Source organism: Anopheles coustani, chromosome 2 (assembly GCF_943734705.1).
Source record: "Anopheles coustani chromosome 2, idAnoCousDA_361_x.2, whole genome shotgun sequence".
NCBI lineage: Eukaryota > Metazoa > Arthropoda > Insecta > Diptera > Culicidae > Anopheles > Anopheles coustani.
The window spans coordinates 63,944,738-63,961,519 of NC_071289.1; the positions used below are offsets into that span (position 1 = coordinate 63,944,738).

The window sequence follows — 16,782 nt, forward strand, 5'->3', positions numbered from 1 at the left end:
AAACGATCAACCGGACTACCCGGGTAGTCCATACATTTTGTATGGGAGATTCCGTTTTCCTGTACTTAAGACTTAATAACTTTTTATCTAGACGTCGGATCGATTTGAAATTTTCAGTGAAGATACTTGGGTGTTTCTCAAAATATTGTATAATTTTTATAATTTTAAAAATTCATTAAATATGTTAATTTGAGGTTCCAAAAAATTTCACCATTACATTTATAACCATTTATCTGTGTAGTTCATATATTTGACATAGAAGTTGGCTTTTTCTGTATTTTAGTACTGATATATTTGCTCGTAAATACTTAACTACTTGAAATTTTTTGTAAAATTGCATAACATATTGTAAAAAATAATTAACCTTCAGGTCTACGACCAAAAATACCTACGTTAACATACGACCGCCTACCCGGGTAGGCCATACGTTTTGTATGGGGGTTTGCATTTTGCTGTGCTTCAAAGCTAATATCTTTTGTTCTAGATGCCGTAGTGAGTTGAAATTTTCAGTAATGATACTTAAGAATGTTTTCTAACAAATCTCATTCAAATAATAATATTAAAAATTCGATAAGTAAGTAATTTTTTCATTCAAATATATTTTATCCCATAGATCTACAATCGCCAACTCTGTAAACCATACATTTTCAATAAGTTATTGTGTTTGTTTATACTTCTTAAGTTTCTGGTGAAGTAACTTCTTGGTGCCTTCAACATTTTTGCTTATAAATTGAAGCTTCAAAGATGTAGAAATATCTATATCTATAAAATTCTTGTGTCACGGTGTTAGTGTTCAAACTCCTCCTAAACGACTGAACCATTTAAACTCAAACGTTGCACACACGTTCCTTAGGTATGAGAATAGGTTTTTAACTATGTCTCATATCTGAAAATTTTATACTTTTTTAATTAATTACAATTTTCTATCGTCATACATTGGTTTGTTTGTTTTGTTTACATTCAGCAATGACACATAAAGTGAACTACAACAAGTATAAACCGACACAGCAACATGCCTTTTGACATACTGTGGTGGTGAGTTTAATACAAAAGTGGTGAATTTAATTCAAACAAGTCGTTTCATATAAGTGACGATAGTAAAATCTTTGTTAATTTTTGGTAATAATAACTAATGTTGTTAATTGGTGGTAGTAGAATATGTGTTCAAATTATTGTTGCTTAGAGCAGTGAGAAAACCTTCTCATTTACCAGTGTTGTGAAAACGAATTTCAGTATAATTACTACAGCGAGGCTATGAACTCGCGAATAGGGACGAGCATGCTTATTCGTCACGTTTACATGCAATCCAACGTGGCGTAAGTTTTACTGTTACCAGGACAAAATGCGGCGCATAGTCATGATACAACAAAACGTGTGTTCAAACATTAATGTCGCTGAATTTAGTCCGACAAGCTATGATTAGTATCGAGGATCTTTGCATGGTAATTAAAAATTTATCGCTAAGTTATTATTATGTTTTAGGTTCGCCGAATCGAAGTGCATCTAATTTGATGGACACTGAAATAAGTCGTGAACTGCAGCATAATATTGCAGTCATGTTGGATATCGTTTCTCACAACGTATCAATGTTGACTGATGAACAAGCATATGTTTACGAACGCATTATCATGGTAGTATCAACGGGACAAAGTGGTATCTTTTTTTGGATGCCCCAGTCCGAACTGGCAAAACATTTCTCATATCGCTCTTGCTTTCCAAAATACGAGCAAACAATGACATTGCAATACCAGTTGCTTCATCTGGAATTGTAGTTGAAAATGGAGGTAGAACGACCCATTCATCATTTAGGCTACTTCTAAACATCAATAGGAACTCAAAAGCCGTATGAAACATCAAAAATCAATCACTCATGGCCTAGGTCATGGAACAGTGAAAAATAATTTTCTGGGAAGAATGCACCATGGCAAAGAAGCATTCTCTTGAGGCGCTGTACAGAACACTCAAAGACGTGAAGTGTAATAAAGATTGTTCCAGTAATACAGTAGGTCCCTGCAGTACGCTATACTCGATATACGCGAATTAGCAATACGCGATTTTTTACAACTGACAGCTCATAGGGTTGCTAGACTTCTGATTAGTCAATTTTACTTTGTTTTGGTAGAATGAAGTTTTTAATATGCACTGGAATAGAAAAAATGGAACATTTATTAGTGATTTGGAAGATAAGTTAAATAAGCGGTTCCCTCTCAGTGTCAACTCTTCAATATGAAGTATAAACGATATGGCAGAGGAATCCGCAATACGCGAAAATTCGATATACGCTATTGCGTTTGGTCCCAAACATTCGTGTACTGCGGGGACCAACTGTACTGTGTTTCTCCTCTCAGGTGATTTCAGGCAAACTCTTCCCGTAGTGCCACGATTCACCTATGCTGATAAGATCACCTGAACTTGCCTTACTCATCGGTGTTATGGAGCAATTTTGAAAAACTTTAGCTAAGCATAAACAGGCACGTCCAAATGCTACAGGATCCATCAGCTTCTACTTTTTCCAAACAGTTATTAGACATCGGCAATACACCTTAGCAGATTCTTAAAAAGCTCTAATAGAAACCCAATTTAGAAAACTAATATGTACGTCATACATGGCTTACCAGGCGTGCACAAAACATCGTTCATTCAATTGGTCTGCTTGATTAATAACAAAATAAGGATGATAATCATTAGCAGCCTCACTATAAGCTTATTACGACGTAAAAAGGGTAAATACAATGAAATTGTAAAATGTACTTAAGAAATATAATGTGACCGTTAAACCAATTTTTAACAACATCAAACGGGTCAGCTAGTTTTTCTATAAAATTTTACGTTTTGGAAATGTTCATGTTCCTCAGTAAATTCAGTGGCATATCTGGCGGAAATTCTTCATTATACATTGTTACATCTGATATTTAAGCCTTAACATTTTAAAACTTAGCTCATATACATAAATTTGATCGTTTTGTTTCAAACGATAACAGTTTCTTTTGTATTTAATTCAACCCGTTGCATCATGATTTTCTTGCAATTAAAAATTATTATTTTGTGTAGCAAATGATGAAGGTTCAAATGTAGCATAATTTGCATATTTGTAGATCGTCTTTGAGTTTATCTCATTACTAATTGTTCGAGGAGTTCGAGGAGTAAAACAGTCTTTCATAGTGTGTCTTAGATAAATTTGGATTGTTTTCAATATAAATATAAAAAGAAAAACCCGAGGGGCACCTCCTTTCACCTACTGGTGGTTTGTCTTGGTACAGAAAAATATAAACTCTCGTACAAAACGTATGACTTACCCGGGTAGGCGGTTGTAGATTTAAGGGGTATAAATTGAAAAATGGTTTATAAAAATACTTAGAATAAAAATAAAAAGTCGGTTTTCGGCAGAACGATAGAGAACATGTTGCTTGAGGCATTCCAGGAATTTCGAGTCGATATAACTGTTCAATTCGAAGTAATTGCAAAATAAAAGGGGAAAACTTACCCAGGTAGGCGGTTGTAGATCTGAAGGTTAATTGCAAGAAAATCATGATGCAACGGGTTGAATTAAATACAAAAGAAACTGTTATCGTTTGAAACAAAACGATCAAATTTATGTATATGAGCTAAGTTTTAAAATGTTAAGGCTTAAATATCAGATGTAACAATGTATAATGAAGAATTTCCGCCAGATATGCCACTGAATTTACTGAGGAACATGAACATTTCCAAAACGTAAAATTTTATAGAAAAATATTTCTACATCTTTGAAGCTTCAATTTATAAGCAAAAATGTTGAAGGCACCAAGAAGTTACTTCACCAGAAACTTAAGAAGTATAAACAAACACAATAACTTATTGAAAATGTATGGTTTACAGAGTTGGCGATTGTAGATCTATGGGATAAAATATATTTGAATGAAAAAATTACTTACTTATCGAATTTTTAATATTATTATTTGAATGAGATTTGTTAGAAAACATTCTTAAGTATCATTACTGAAAATTTCAACTCACTACGGCATCTAGAACAAAAGATATTAGCTTTGAAGCACAGCAAAATGCAAACCCCCATACAAAACGTATGGCCTACCCGGGTAGGCGGTCGTATGTTAACGTAGGTATTTTTGGTCGTAGACCTGAAGGTTAAAAATTATTATTTTGTGTAGCAAATGATGAAAGTTCACCTAGAATGCTTTCGATGCCGCTGTGTGGTTCAAAATGTAGCATAATTTGCATATTTGTAGATCGTCTTTGAGTTTATCTCATTACTAATTGTTCGAGGAGTTCGAGGAGTAAAACAGTCTTTCATAGTGTGTCTTAGATAAATTTGGATTGTTTTCAATATAAATATAAAAAGAAAAACCCGAGGGGCACCTCCTTTCACCTACTGGTGGTTTGTCTTGGTACAGAAAAATATAAACTCTCGTACAAAACGTATGACTTACCCGGGTAGGCGGTTGTAGATTTAAGGGGTATAAATTGAAAAATGGTGTAAAAAAATACTTAGAATAAAAATAAAAAGTCGGTTTTCGGCAGAACGATAGAGAACATGTTGCTTGAGGCATTCCAGGAATTTCGAGTCGATATAACTGTTCAATTCGAAGTAATTGCAAAATAAAAGGGGAAAACTTACCCAGGTAGGCGGTTGTAGATCTGAAGGTTAACTCTCTGTCGCTTCATGCCACCTTCATGCTCCAACTGGGAACAGAGTTTTGTCCGTTATTTAATTCTTTTTTCGTCAGAAATGTTGTTCCTAGTAATTCTTCTATAAGTCTGTTCGGTTTTATCTATTCTAAGGATTGATATTTTCCATAACGCGCACTTTTACTTAGCTTTTCTTGCACTTTGAATCACACACATAGTCGACTAGAAGCGGATTAATAAACGTGTTTGTGGCGCACATTTTCTGAACAAATTGATGTGTAGCATACTTGTATTTAATATTAGATTAAGATTTTAATACCTATACGTAAGGCATAAATGTTTGAATTATCGAATTCGTGTTTTCGAATGAAACATTCCTACTTGAACATTGAACATTTCTCAAACACTTTTGGAAAAAAAATTGAATAATTTTCTGAAAATTTCAAGCAATTCAGCTTTAATGATCAAATATATGTACAGTTGGTCCCCGCAGTACGCGAATGTTTGGGACCGAACGCAATAGCGTATATCGAATTTTCGCGTATTGCGGATTTCCTCTGCCATATCGTTTATACCTCATATTGAAGAGTTGACACTGAGAGGGAAGCGCTTATTTAACATATATTTTATCCAAATCACCAATAAGTGTTCCATTTATTACATTGCGTAATTATGTCTCTGTTAAAATGTGCATTTTAAAAACTTCATTTTACCAAAACAAAGTAAAATTGACTAGTCAGAACTCAAACAACGCTATGAGCTGTCAGTTGTAAAAAATCGCGTATTGCGAATTCGCGTATATCGAGTATCGCGTACTGCGGGGACCAACTGTATACTGAAATACAGAAAATGCAAGCTCCTATCTAAAATGTTGAAGCTACACAGGTTTGGGTCATAGATGTGAAGGGTGAATTTTTTTGGAACCTCAAATTAACATATTTAATGAATTTTTAAAATTATAAAAATTATACAATATTTTGAGAAACACCATCAAGTATCTTCACTGAAAATTTCAAATCGATCCGACATCTAGATAAAAAGTTATTAAGTCTTAAGTACAGGAAAACGGAGTCTCCCATACAAAATGTATGGACTACCCGGGTAGTCCGGTTGAACGACTACGTATGTAGGTTTGGTTGAACGGGTGACGGTTAAATTATCACATAAAAATGCACTTTTATTATGCTTTAATTATCTAATTCTTTTACTATCCGCTAGGCGATTTCAAGCAAATCGTCCTAAAAAACGTCCTACGTGACACAAACGAGCAGTTTTGTATGGTGAGTAGGACGAAGTAGGACGACTGCTCGAAAAACGTGCTACATTTGTTTCATCCCGATACAAAAAAGTAGAACGTTTGTTCGCGCGTCGGACGTTTTAGGACGATATGTCGAGCTGCCTAGCGGGTATCTTTAGTTTTCTGAAGTCTGAAGCTATACCGGTTTTAAGTGATTCGATTCACAATTGTGCATGTCCCGTGCGTTGCACGCATGTTCTGCTCTCCGCCTGGAATTGATCACGCTATTCGTGTAAGCGTCTTGATCAATTCCTTCCCACAAACTATAAAAGCCTAGAGTATGACCACTTTTTACATCAATCCTTTCAAAGGAACTCGTGGTGTAGTGCGGATAAGTGCTTCAACTTACTATGAACTATTTTTTCCTTTCCCGTTTGCAGAGACACGTGTCCAGTGTTGTTAGGAAAGTGAGTGTTACATTGTGATAAACAGCTTAATGAAATCCTTTAATCAATCCTCATCTCCGATTGTAACAATACAGTTTAGTAGCATGGAACGAGTGAATATCAACGTTAAAGCTGGCACAGTCAGCGGGGTCATCGAGAAGCTACCGGACGGTAACGATTTTTGCGCCTTCCGTGGCATACCCTACGCTAAGGCGCCCGTTGGAAGTGGTCGCTTTCAGCCACCAGAACCATTGGACCGTTTCCAGACACCCGTGCTTGACTGCAGCGTAGAGCGTGATGTTTGCATATCTAAAAATCCCTTCGATCAAAAATGGAACGGTTCGGAGGATTGCCTTCACCTCAACGTGTACACTCCTCAAATACGACACCAGGAAGAACCTCTCCCAGTCATGGTGTTCATACACGGAGGATCATTCAAATATGGCAGTGGAAACAGTGACTGGTATGAAACAGCGTGATAACGGGCTGGACCACGTGTGTTCTTATGGTTATTTTTTCGCAGCTACTCTCCCGAGTACTTACTCGAGCAGAACGTAATCGTGGTCACGATAAACTACCGTTTGGGGCCGCTCGGATTGCTGCACCTCCCGAGCCAGGGAGTCGAAGGTAATATGTCACTGAAGGACCAGCTGATGGCGCTTCGCTGGGTGACGGAAAACATCGTCAGCTTCAACGGTGATCCGAACAATGTGACCCTGTTCGGTGAGAGTGCCGGAGCGGTCGCGGTCCACCTGCATCTTTTGTCCACGCGTTCAACACAGTACTTCCACAAAGCCATCTGCCAGAGTGGTGTTCCGTTGGCCGGATATGCCTTGCCGAACGATACGATCGGTAACAGCCGGCGATTGGCGAGATTGATCAATCCGTTGGCTAAAACGGACGCCGATGTACTCAAAACGCTTCGGAATGCTCCGGCGAAAGAACTGGCGCTGCTGGGCGATCGTACAATGACGAAGGACGAAAGCCGAAGCGGATTTCCGATAGCGTTCCGCACAGTTATCGATACGAACAGCAAAGAACCGATAGTGGCACTTCATCCCATCACGGCAATGCAGACTACCGATCGGATCCCGCAGATTCCACTGATGCTCGGCTACAACGATCGTGATGGAGCCTCCTTCACGCAGCACATGATAAAATATCCCGAACTGTACCGGGACGATATGCAGCGGATGATCCCGAGGACACTCAACTTGGACAAGCGCTCACCGGAAGCGGCACAGCTGGCGAAGGAAATAGAACAGTTCTACTTCGGCCCGGAAGGGTTCTCACCGCGAAAGGTCGACGATTTTGCCGACCTCGTAACGGATTGCAATTATTCAGTAATCATACGAATGGCCGCTGAGCTGCACGCCCGCTTTCAGCACCGGTCACCGCTCTACTTCTACCGCTTCGAATACGACGGGGATTTGAATTTGTACAAGAAATTCCTTCCGTTTCCCCTGGCCGGAGCGTACCACGCGGACGATCTAGGATACCTGTTTCGGTGAGTAAGGTGGCTCTTGTTTACCATTCACCGAACTCTGATTCGCTAAACACACACATTTCCACGTCAGCATGCGGATGGCCCCTAAGGAGGTGCACGCAAACTCGGAGGCCGCGCGTGTCCGTCGGTACATGTGCCGCATGTGGACCAATTTTGCCAAGTACGGAAATCCGACGCCTGCACACGACGAATCACTTCCGTTCAGCTGGACTCCGGTCCCGCACGTGGAACCGGAGTCGCAAGCACGATTTCATCTCCCTTACCTTCGCATCAATGCCGAGCCGCAGATGGACGTCGATCCAGACCGAGAGAGGATTGGGTTTTGGGAAAAGATTTACCAGAAGTACAATGGGGGATTTAAGAATATTTGAAAATTACTATATCATCCCATCATAATCTGAAAATAATTTAAATGGGTTTGCTTTCGCAAATAACAATCCTGACCTACACATTGGATTGAAAAATCGGATTACTAGATGAAAATATATTTGTTCTTAAAATCAAAAGCTACTTTAAAAAAAATCTCAGTTTTTATTTGACCAGTTCCAAGAGCCAAGTTGACCAGCCCCGAATGCCCCTGCGGTCTTTTTGACCACTCTTTTATAAATGTTATAACTTTGTTGTTTTTGAACATTAAATCTAGAGACTAGATTTACAGATTACATTTCCTCCTAGGGTGGCCTTTCCCGGACTTTCTCGGTTAAAATATAAAAATTAAACATAAACGCGAATATATAGTGGAATGATGGAAGGGAGCATAAAAATTAAAATCAAACAAAAATATTAAAAAAGTAGCCATTTACGGATTCGAACAAACTTAAAAATTGACGAAATTATAGCATTTGCGAAAGAGTTGTCGAAAAGACCGCTAAAAGCATTCGGATGTTATTCAAAAGCAATGTATTCAAGTGTTAAAAAGCGATTCAATTATAAGTCACTTGTAATCTTTTATTCTTTTTTGTTGTGTTAATTAATTTCCCTAATAAAAAAAAGTACGAAGTAATCAGTAATTCGTCGTCACCTTTTGTGAAACAATTAATCATTTCAAAGATCACTTAATTTTGGCTGTCAAACAAACGCAGGCCAGGCACGAGACGGACACTATCAAATCTTCCTTGTCCAAGAGCACCGACTTAGCCGTTCGCGGTCAAGTTCTTCTCGCTCGGGTGAGTTCTTATCAGTTCTTATTATTCCATCCTCCAAGCAATACACACAACGGTTGTGTACCCATAGGATGACCTACAAAAGCACATCAGACAACGAAAAGCGTGCGCGTATTGCCTGGTTCATTATCAATGTTTATTTGTTGACCCATTAGTGCATGATACTCTCCCACCCTTAAGGGCTCCGAAGGGCTTCCCCTTATGTTTATTGTTTCCCTTATTGTGTGTGTGTGCTTTGCGAAACCGAATGGATTGCGCTCGATCTGCTTAGTCTCGTCCGAATTTGTGCGTAATGACCGGTTTGTCGACGCGCACGATCCGCTCGCCGACGACAAAATATCCCTCGTACTCGACAATGTCCGGCGTGGTGTCGATATGATAGTGGCCACCATGGCCGTGCGTTGAGAAGCTGTGGAAATGCTGCAGCCGCAGATCGAGATCGCACTCGGTTGTCACGAGGGTGCCCACGTTAATCAGCGGTGCCGGCATATCATAGAAGTTAAGCCACTCGTTGAGCTCTTCCTCCGTGTTAAGCGGAGTCTCCGAGAACGGCGACATTACGTGCTGCTTCGCTTTACCCGCCTGCAATAGGAACACACCCCCGAGACCGACCGTCTGCTCTCCGTAGTGACCCTCGAGACACGTGCGGATGCTGGCAATGAAGTCCTTCTTTCCGGTACGCCGCTTGCAGCTCACCTTCAGCACCTGGCCCGCTTTGCCCTCCGCGACGAGAATGTTACCAAGCAGTGCGCAGCGCGTTTCCGTGTTCGGGATTTTGTGAACGGTCACCGTTCGATCGGTAGGGGAGATCACCGCCAAGTGACTTTCGCTGGCCACCGTTCCTGGGGGCGTGTAGCGTAGGTTGAACATACCCTCGCAATTGGAGTTTACCAGCGGGAATGGACCGGCACCAGCACCGATGGCAATGAATTCTTTCTTCGTGTCATGCAGGGCACGCTGGGAAACGGACACCAGATCGTACAGCTTGCTGCGATCGACGTTCGGGAGGAGGTACGGTGGTCCACCGATTTCCACCAGCGTTGGACTGCCGTTCAAACCTATCGACCCGACACAGTAGTCCTCGATAATGAATCGTGCATGTTTACAATTATTCAAAAAGGCGTTTTACCTTGTCCGGCAAGATGGAAAGGGGCTTTGGTGAGATCCGGACATGCCACGACCTCCACGTTGACCGTTGCGAAGCTAGACTTCAAGCCAGTCGCGAGCACTAGAAGAAAAAAAAAAGATTTCTTTTATAATCCGTTATTACTGATCACCATCGAGCAACTTACCATCGCGTATTTCGACCAACGAAGGTGTATGCAGTGCTTTCTCTTCGAACAGTAGGCTTTGCGTATCCAGACTTGCCATTTTGGAGCTTTCCTTAGCTACCTTTCACCGAACCAAACACTGCTTCAACTTGAAACTTCCGTCGGTTACGACTGTTTTGTACAATCGACCGCCAACAACTGACCCCGAGACCGGTGGAAACGGCTTAAATGGCTCTCGTCGCGCAAGGAGTAAACCGCGAGCGCAAAAACCAACACGATACACTGACAAATGGCCGATGACGATGACCACCACAACGGAACGACGACGACGACGGCATCAGCTCAAGTGTTTCTCCGCGGAAACGGTCGATGTTACTGTATCTGTGCACTCCATGGCTCCATCCAGTCGATTTCATGTGTTCCCGACAATGAAGGGCCTGTAAACAGCGACCCTCCGTGGGGTTTATCATCCAACAAACACGCTCCACACGTTGAGTGTTGGTGTAGCTTATCTCCTTCAACCGCAAATATTTCCTCGATAAAACGCAAGATAAAAAGCAATATATTCACACCCTCCGCCACGCAACCCCACCCGGATGCATTCGGTGATGTAAATACGATTTCAAATAGTGCACGCGACGCGAACCGCGGTCATTGTGGTGTTTCTGTTCCGATCAGATGTTTTGTAGCATTATTTTATCCCCTGCTGGTAAGAACGCTATGCGCAGGTGCAACAACAATTGGTAACGATGAATGGAACGTAGCAGGCCGCGCGTACACCAATACCAGCTAGCAAGGTCACCCCCGGCGTATGTTTTATGCTACGGAGAGCAAAATCAAACGAACGAGAGAAACCCGAGACATCCCGCGGAGCATACCTTTTCACCTTTCCATTCCCATAGTCCCGGCAATCAGGCGCACACGTGTTTGCCCTATGCATGTGCGATCAAAGAGGAACGTGAATGGAAACATGAAGTTTTTGAATGGATTATCGAATTAACATTTTAAAGAAGAGAAAAGAAAAAAATCTTGAATTCTTACTACGTATGCTCACACTCCTCTCAGCGTGGTTGTTCGTAAACAACATTTCTTTACGTCTTGCTTTCCTTTCATGTCTTGATTCCTTTTTCTTGACGGCATGATTTTGAGCCTCATGCTTTACATTTTAAAGAAATTAACGCCACTATCGAACAAATTACAAATTAAAAGTATTATTCCTCTTTCAAATTTCCAAACTGAATAAAATAAAATGTGTATTGTTATCGTTCAAACCAGTAAAGGAACTGAAATATATTATTTGTTCTTTCGGAGAAACGGTAGATGCTTATTTGAAAAAAACTATTTTTATGATGTTGTAGTATTGTTTATTACGGTTATTACTCTAGTTTGCAATCCGAATTCATTAACCTTTTCTTTGTTTTTTGCTTTTGCACACCTTGCCAAATGCTATAGTAAGTCTAATCAGAGAATTTTGGTTGAACAACGTTTTAAGTGTTTGAGTGTGTGTGTTTATGTATTTCAACGGACATCTTTCCGTAAAGTGAGTAGAATATGTTCATTGAGTTTGCAAGTTTGTAGTACGGTTTTAACAATGAAATTAGCGACAGCATATTAGAACTGTGTGTTTTTTGGAGAGGAGGGGGGACAGCATTCAAAGATGTTGTAAGGATGTCCATCGGTAAGGGTCACTGGGCACGAAAAAAATGGCACGCGCCATGTAGACACCGGAAGGAGTAGGGGGGAAACATTGTGAGTAGATTCTCTAGACAGCATCCTTTGTCTTCTCTATATTGGAGAAAATACTTCACCGTAGTAGTATCGTTTAGCACCCAAGATTGTTCTTGTAATTTTGTGTGTGTATATTTTCCGATCGAGTTACCACCAGTATTACACTTTTCAGCCCGGGGGGGGGGGGGGGGGGGGGGGGGGGGGATTTAGTTTTCCCTCTAATTCTCACATCCATACGTTCATCATACATTGAAACATGCACATCATATCACAATCACACATTTAAACATACTCGGTCTTTGTAATGCCTTCACATAAATATCCTTGTTTTAAATCCACCGATTCGCGGCATTACATAGCAGGAATACTATCGGTTACTGGCCTTGGTGCTCGTTGGCGGACCGCACCGGGACTAGCAGCACGCCCGCCACCCAGCAGTAGCAGTCAAAGATGCAAGGAATATGCAGAGAATAAACTCGGCGTACGGCGGAAGAAAGTAACGTGCCATTCGTTCTGAGTAAGCTCGCTAATTACTCCTCATTTTCTACACGTTCTACTATGTGTTGATTTAAGTTTTCTTCTCTCTTCTTTTTTTTAAATCCTAGATTAACTAGATCACATTTTTCGTTTATGTTGTTCGTCGGGTTTCCTATTCCGGGCGTCTTAATGTTACAGTTTTATTTGTCCTTTGTGTGCCGCACAAGCACTGGAATAAGTGAAACGGGTAACGACCACTTGTGTCTACAACAACACCCGTGTGTGCAGTAGTGTACGTCAATGTCTCGCGCAATTGGATGAATTAAATTCGTAAAATTAAAAACATAAATTCTTGCATTCGGATGAATTGGATTCATACAAATTAACTAGATTTTCACCAAGTCGACCCTGGTGCCGTATCAGCCTAGGGAACACGAGAAACTACCTTTCGTAGCGTAGAGAAAGGTTGAACAATTTCAAGGAAATTAATTATCGCCAAAGAAAACTCCCTGCTATTTGTGTTTCCAGTCACGAATAAACCTCCTAGAGAGGTTTGTTGATGGAAAACAATTGTTGTTTTCAAACATTAATAACGATCAGAAAGGAACATTCACAAACTAATAAAACAAATGTGTCTACTTATCCTCCACGTCTATAAACGCGGCACATGAAGACGGTTGGCGCTTACTTTAGGCTCGGAAGAATCGTACAACGCGCACGATGTACTGACGGCAGATGGGACACTCGGTAAGCACCTTACCGCAGGCGGTACAGGTTGTCATATGGCCGCACTCGAGAATCACGCACTCGATCGGAGCATCCATGCAGATCTTGCACAGATCATCCGATGTAAGCTTTTCAATAGCTGAAAAAGCGCGAAAAGGGACGAGATTAGAACGATGTTATGCATTGGGTTTGGTATTTCAGCATGGACTTACATGGGATGGACTTAAAATCGCGCCACAAGCGTAGCACTCTTTCTCGAAGTTCCGCCTTTTCACAGCAACCTTTAAAATCGACCCGGTTTACCATCAGGATTCCTTTTAACTGCTTCACGGACAGCACGTCCAGGTCCGCACTGTAAATAACAACGATGGAAAAAAAAGGTTAATGGAGGTGGACATCGGGAAACGACGCCTCGTTTTAAGTCGTACCTTTCCTTGATGTCACTCAAATTGATTTGTTTCATATTGACCAGCTGCTGATTACCGGACGAGTAAAGGTTCACACAGACGGTGGTATCGTCAGTCGGCAACCGATTCGAAGACGTTTGCCCACTGGTTCTACTATTGTTGACTATCCCGTTGGTGGCCCTTCCCGCTTCTGACTCGTGACTATCGCTGACGTCGGCCGCAGCAACCGCCCCATCCAAGACGGCTCTCGTCCCCGGGATCGTCGATTCTTCCGCCAAACTTACGCTCGCCTCCTCGGTGATGGATTCCGAATCGGTCAGCTCAAACGAACCCTTGCTGCGCCGCTCGAGATAGTTAAGGAATGCTTCCAGCTGGCGGCGCTTTTCCGCCTCCGACGCACCGGTGGCCGCCTCTAGCTGGCGACGGAACTTCTTCAACTGTCGCCGGATACCGTTGCGGCGTTTGCCACAGCGGAAGCACATGCTCGTGTGGTTGGCAGGATGACTAGAGCTGGGGATTGCATCGGTGCTGAGGGTGCTGTTCAGTCCCGGTCCCGGAAGCCTTGCACCGGGGACACCCATTTCGTTGGCGCGACCTAAAGTGAACGGATGTCCCCCAAACAGTTGTCCAACGATTGGCGCCCCAACGGGACGCTGTTGTTTCGGGTGAAGCGAAAGCAGATAGCTATCGGAGCGACGCCGGGTCACGACACTTGGCGATGGATGGATGGGACTTTCGCCCGCCACCGGCATCATCATGGGGGCGGCAGGTTTTGATTTGTTCGTCTCCGAGTTACTTATGCTATCACTGCTCTCTTCGGCATCGTAGATCGTAACCGTCGTGGCATCATTCGCTTCGGTAACATCGACCGCTGGAATGCCTTCGGTATCGGCCGTACCAACGTCAGCGCCACCACCGCCACCACCACCGCTGTTCGCATCTGAGGTATTGATGATTTGCCACTGCTCCGTGTCGTCCATCGAAGCTGCGGTGGTCATCTGGGCGTCGGTTTCGGTTGTTGTTACCGCGAGCGTGTCGGCTGCAATCGCGTGATCAGCATTGCTGCTGCTACCCTCCCCGAGAAGGTCGTCGAACGAAGACGATGGTGTTTGACTTTTCGAAGGGGGACCCTCCTTCGGTGTTGCTGCCGCCGACGGCACACTGTCCGAAATGGCCTCCTGACTCGGCCCAGCCGGTTCGGGTGAGGGCAACAGATTAGCATGGGAAACACTTCGGCGAGCGAATTTCGACCGGCGAGGAATGTCTTCATCGCTCTTCTCGACCACCGGGGACGGAATGTCACCGATTGGCGCCTCGGGCATCGCACCTTCGTTTCGCCCGTCCTCCTCGTCGTCCGTACAACATTCACAGCCATTTGCGCCAGACTCTAGTGCCAGAATACTTTCGATTCGATCGTTCAGTGCTGTCTGGGAAGTGTTACTGTCTATTACAGTTCGAAATGGTGGATCAGCTCCTCGGATCGGCGACGAAAAGGACGAAGAGGCAGCACTCGTATCGGCACTGGAAGTAGGACCACTGCTGACACTACTGTTAACCCCACCAGTCCTTGGCTGTACATTTGGTCTTTCTCCATCGTGCGGCTGGTTTGTTCTTTGGTTCGCTTCACTAATACCTCCGGATCCGACCGTTTGACCATTAGCACCGTTAACCGACCGCTCACTGGCATCCGTACTGTGGTACACATTGTTACTGCCGAATCGGGGCTGAGTAGAAATGTGACGTTGTTCTTCCTGTGGAGAAAAACTACCGTTGGCTGTGGGTTGGTCGGTAAATCGTCGTTCATTCCTTGATCCTACGGGAGAATCTGCAAACCAAAGAAATATTTGCTAATGACGGTTGCTTTGATTTAAAAAAAAGGCTCGGCAAAAGAGCAATCCAATTACCTCCTTGGAATCTGTCGGAAAACGAGGAAAACAAATTCTGGCACGTGTTTCTTATGTGATCGAACGTATTGGAATAATTCCTATCACCGTTTTGCGAAAAGCTTCCATAACGCGAGGACCCTCTAGAGGCGGATCCGTTCGTCGATGAGGTGGCGCTGAATGCACCGGGCGTTCGTGGAGAGCTTCCACCGGAGTTTACATGAGCAATCACCAGGTTGATTAGGTCGTCTTTTTCTATAAACAAACATTAAAAAAAAAAGTACAACAATTGAGAACGTCCCCTACTGTGCTGGCGTAAGTTGTCAAGTGCCCTTTGGACCATCGTGGTCCACTTACCAACACAACCAGTCGTGGAAATATGCTTCGACTGCAGATAGAAGATCAGGTCCTTCACCTTGAGCTGGGCCAAATCGATACGCGACAAGGGCCGTTTGGTGAAGATGGTACAGCTGGGACAGAAGAATCGGTCCTGCCGTTTGGAGAGGCAGTCCCGGCAAAACAGGCGGCGGCATTCGTAACAGGACCTTTTGCGCGTCAGCAGGCCAAATTTCACGTTACACTTTTCACAGGGCATGCTGCGATGTTGACGCAAAGTCGCCCGAATGGAGGAACGTATTTTCTTTCTAGCAGCAATCGGCAGTGCACGAAAAACAGCATTGGGAAAATCTCACCCGAAGCGCAACCATTGAACTGGCGACAAACTAAGAATGTGTCCTTTTCGCTTGGCAACTCGTTAAAGGGTGACGAATTCACTAGTGACGACGGTGATTATACGCAGCAATTTACGATTATCTTGCAATGCACGATGCCAAGAGTGTCATGCACATCTTATAGCATCGACACAATGCTTTACCGAAGCGGGCAGGCGAATGGAACTAAAATTTACACTCCACCATACGTAGAGAAACAATTTCCTGCCCACAAACTGAGATTTTTATTTTTCTAATTTTTGTTTGTGTTGTCACAATCGCCCTGGACTTTGTGTTGAAGTTTCATGCAGCAAAACTTTACAAGATAATGGTAAAAGTTATTTTTAATGGGCTACACTGCTGGAGGCAAACTAAAGTCAATATTTTCTTATAATTTGCATTAACTAGTTATTTCTGCAACACCTTACACCCTGTAACTGTAAATTTCTTTCCGATTTCGTCAAAAAAGATAATGAGCCTATGCAGCAGATATTTTTGAATAGTAGGTGGGACATGCGCGCAAGATTGACAATCGGTGTGCATTGGTTTATGGTACATCACATATTCTCTAATTTCAGGAAAAAATGAACTGATATTACAT

General features: G+C 42.6%; 3 protein-coding genes across 3 annotated transcripts; 1 reads left to right on the plus strand and 2 right to left on the minus strand.

The window, feature by feature from the left end:
* Window positions 1-1,921: 1,921 nt before the first annotated feature.
* Window positions 1,922-8,187, plus strand: LOC131264812 (juvenile hormone esterase-like). Its single transcript, XM_058267079.1, has 5 exons — window positions 1,922-2,002; window positions 6,304-6,330; window positions 6,405-6,772; window positions 6,833-7,816; window positions 7,887-8,187. The coding sequence occupies exons 1-5, from the start codon at window positions 1,922-1,924 to the stop codon at window positions 8,185-8,187; spliced, it is 1,761 nt and encodes a 586-aa protein (XP_058123062.1).
* Window positions 8,188-8,782: 595 nt separating this feature from the next.
* On the minus strand, window positions 8,783-10,390 carry LOC131265421 (ester hydrolase C11orf54 homolog). Its single transcript, XM_058267680.1, has 3 exons — window positions 10,272-10,390; window positions 10,109-10,207; window positions 8,783-10,037 (listed from the first exon to the last, which is right to left on the minus strand). The coding sequence occupies exons 1-3, from the start codon at window positions 10,348-10,350 to the stop codon at window positions 9,247-9,249; spliced, it is 969 nt and encodes a 322-aa protein (XP_058123663.1). The 5' UTR covers window positions 10,351-10,390; the 3' UTR covers window positions 8,783-9,246.
* Window positions 10,391-12,490: 2,100 nt separating this feature from the next.
* Window positions 12,491-16,401, minus strand: LOC131267432 (uncharacterized). Its single transcript, XM_058270312.1, has 5 exons — window positions 15,829-16,401; window positions 15,493-15,726; window positions 13,610-15,413; window positions 13,394-13,533; window positions 12,491-13,320 (listed from the first exon to the last, which is right to left on the minus strand). The coding sequence occupies exons 1-5, from the start codon at window positions 16,064-16,066 to the stop codon at window positions 13,145-13,147; spliced, it is 2,592 nt and encodes an 863-aa protein (XP_058126295.1). The 5' UTR covers window positions 16,067-16,401; the 3' UTR covers window positions 12,491-13,144.
* Window positions 16,402-16,782: the final 381 nt, after the last annotated feature.